At 31.5% G+C, this 2,383-nt stretch overlaps 1 protein-coding gene across 1 annotated transcript; it reads right to left on the reverse strand.

Moving 5' to 3' along the window:
- Positions 1–1,053: 1,053 nt before the first annotated feature.
- LOC113344801 lies at positions 1,054–1,965 on the reverse strand. The gene has a single exon (XM_026588714.1). It carries the CDS (start codon positions 1,963–1,965, stop codon positions 1,054–1,056), a length of 912 nt encoding a protein of 303 aa, XP_026444499.1.
- Positions 1,966–2,383: the final 418 nt, after the last annotated feature.

Raw genomic sequence — 2,383 nt, forward strand, 5'->3', positions numbered from 1 at the left:
CATCTGTTAAAGTTTCATTTTTTTTTGTTATACATTGATTTTCACATTAATTTTGATATCTTTGAGTCATTTTTCCTAACGTATCTTTACTTATCTTTGGATCATGTGTAGAAATCTGGAAATAATGCTATACTCATCGGATTATATCTTACTCAAAAAAATGCAACTAGCCTAAATTTTATTTTTCCTGATAAAGTTGACGAAACTGCTTTCCTAATTTGTGGGTTTGAAAATCCTTTTAGCCGTCTGTTTCATATTCAATTTTTTTTTTCTTCTCTGCAAATTTTATTGTTTGTTTGATTTTTACTCTTATTGATGTTGTATTATTTTTATTTGTACAAGATTAACAAACCCTTTTGTAAACCATCGAAAGAAGATTTCTTGATTCATGTGTGACATCCACAAATCAAGTATTTTCTTTTAATCGTCAATATAAATTTTATATATTTTTTTAATACCCAACTGAAAATGTAATTGTAAGTATTTTCTTTTATCCGTAGTTTGGAGTTGTAATTAGGAAGATTTTATCACAAAACTGTAAATGGACACTGGACATTGGATATTTTTTTTTATTCATATGATTTATCCAATTTTATGATGATATCATGATGCACATTGCGTATTTAATTTTATTATAATGATTTTTTTTTGTGACGTTGAAGTTGTTTATATTTTTTTTGTTATGTTTCCTAAATTAATAACATTTAATAATTTTAGGTAATTATTTTCAAAGAATGTGATTGGCTAAATAATATTTCGTGGGCCTAAAAGATTTTCTTGAAATTTATTAAACAAACAAGTCACTAGCGTAGAACAAAGAGTGAAAATAGTGGTGGAGAGCATTCATTTTCAGTCTTTTAAACTGCCTACACTTCATATTCGAATGCTTCTTCTTATGGTTTGAGCTTTTTATGGTTCCCCAGCTTTGTCATGTCTTTTTATTGACATTTCGTAAGATGATTTTTTTTAACAAAGAAGAAAGTTCTCTTACACAGGCAAAGTTGTTACATCATATCTTATGAAGGGCATTAACAAGTCAGGTGGTTTAAACCACTATTCCCCACATACGTTAAGTTTTCTAGATTTTTTAGCAAGAGCATCTGCAGTTTTATTACAAGATTTATGAACAAACACACATGACCAAACAGGATTAATGTTACATATATTCATACATTTTTTAAGAAGAGGCATACTTTGCCAATGAGAAAGAGTAGATTGTTGTTGCAGAACAGTACTGTTACTAAGGTTATCCGTTTCAAAAATAACATGAGTCCACCCATTTGATGCAGCCAGTTGCATAGACTCCAACAATGCCCAGGCTTCAGCTTGTTGAACATTTATGGCTCGTCTTACTGTCCCCCTTCCCATAACATATGCTCCTGTAGAGGTTCTAGTTATAATTCCAATACCAACTAATAAGGAATTATAATTAAAAGAAGCATCAATGTTAATCTTCAGAAATTGTAAAGGAGGTGGTTTCCAAGTAAGAGTCAAACTGATATTATCTCTAAGAGAAATGTGATGATTATGATATGTATGGCCTAAATGATGATATGCAATATAGGATCTTACTTGATGAATGACATAGTTGTGATTGAGTGTTATATTACTAAAGAAAATTCTACATCTATGTTTCCAAATAAAATGCATAATGCAGGATGCTAAGTGAATAGATGTTTGAATCTTCTGAATAGATATATCATCTTCCTTGTCTTGCCAGCTGTGAATCCAAGAAAGGATTGTAGAATGCTGCATAAAAGAAGAAAAGTGGTGAGGGAAAAACGTCTGCCAAAATGTTTGAGAGAAAGGACAGTGAAGTAACATGTGATCCAAATCCTCAACTTGATGCAGATTGCAAAGCACACAGTGTTGATCAACAACATTCATGTGTTTAAAAATCCTAACTTTGACAGGAACAACATTATGGATAACTTTCCACATAAAAATCTGGTACTTGTATGGCATTTTTATCTTCCAGAAGGTTAACCAAAAACTAGGAGATAATCCCATGGACAAGCATGTAGTCATTATTTTACTGTCCTTCACTATTTTCTCTTTGTATAAATTTTTTTGTTGTTTATGTATCATATTACACGTCGAGTGACGTACTGGTGGGCTTGGCCTTGCTAATGGATTGAAAACCAGCCCATTAGGAGGGAAAATTCACCAGTCCGTTACAGAAATGCTGCAAAATATCCTGGCTAGGTTGAGGGTTAGACGTATTAGATATATCCATAAAGTGCTTACGAAAAATATCTTCAATATCATTTGTGTTATCATACCATATACCCAAAGGATCTTGAATAGCACCAATGTGAGATCTCCGCTTATTAAAATTAGCTATAGAATGAAAATAAGTTGTATTGCGATCAGCTTCTAGAAA

This window comes from Papaver somniferum, unplaced genomic scaffold (genome assembly GCF_003573695.1).
Source record: "Papaver somniferum cultivar HN1 unplaced genomic scaffold, ASM357369v1 unplaced-scaffold_8, whole genome shotgun sequence".
Lineage (NCBI taxonomy): Eukaryota > Viridiplantae > Streptophyta > Magnoliopsida > Ranunculales > Papaveraceae > Papaver > Papaver somniferum.

Coding starts and splice junctions, on each gene's coding strand:
- LOC113344801 (XM_026588714.1), bottom strand. CDS start 1,965: ATGCCATACAAGTACCAGATTTTTATGTGGAAAGTTATCCATAATGTT.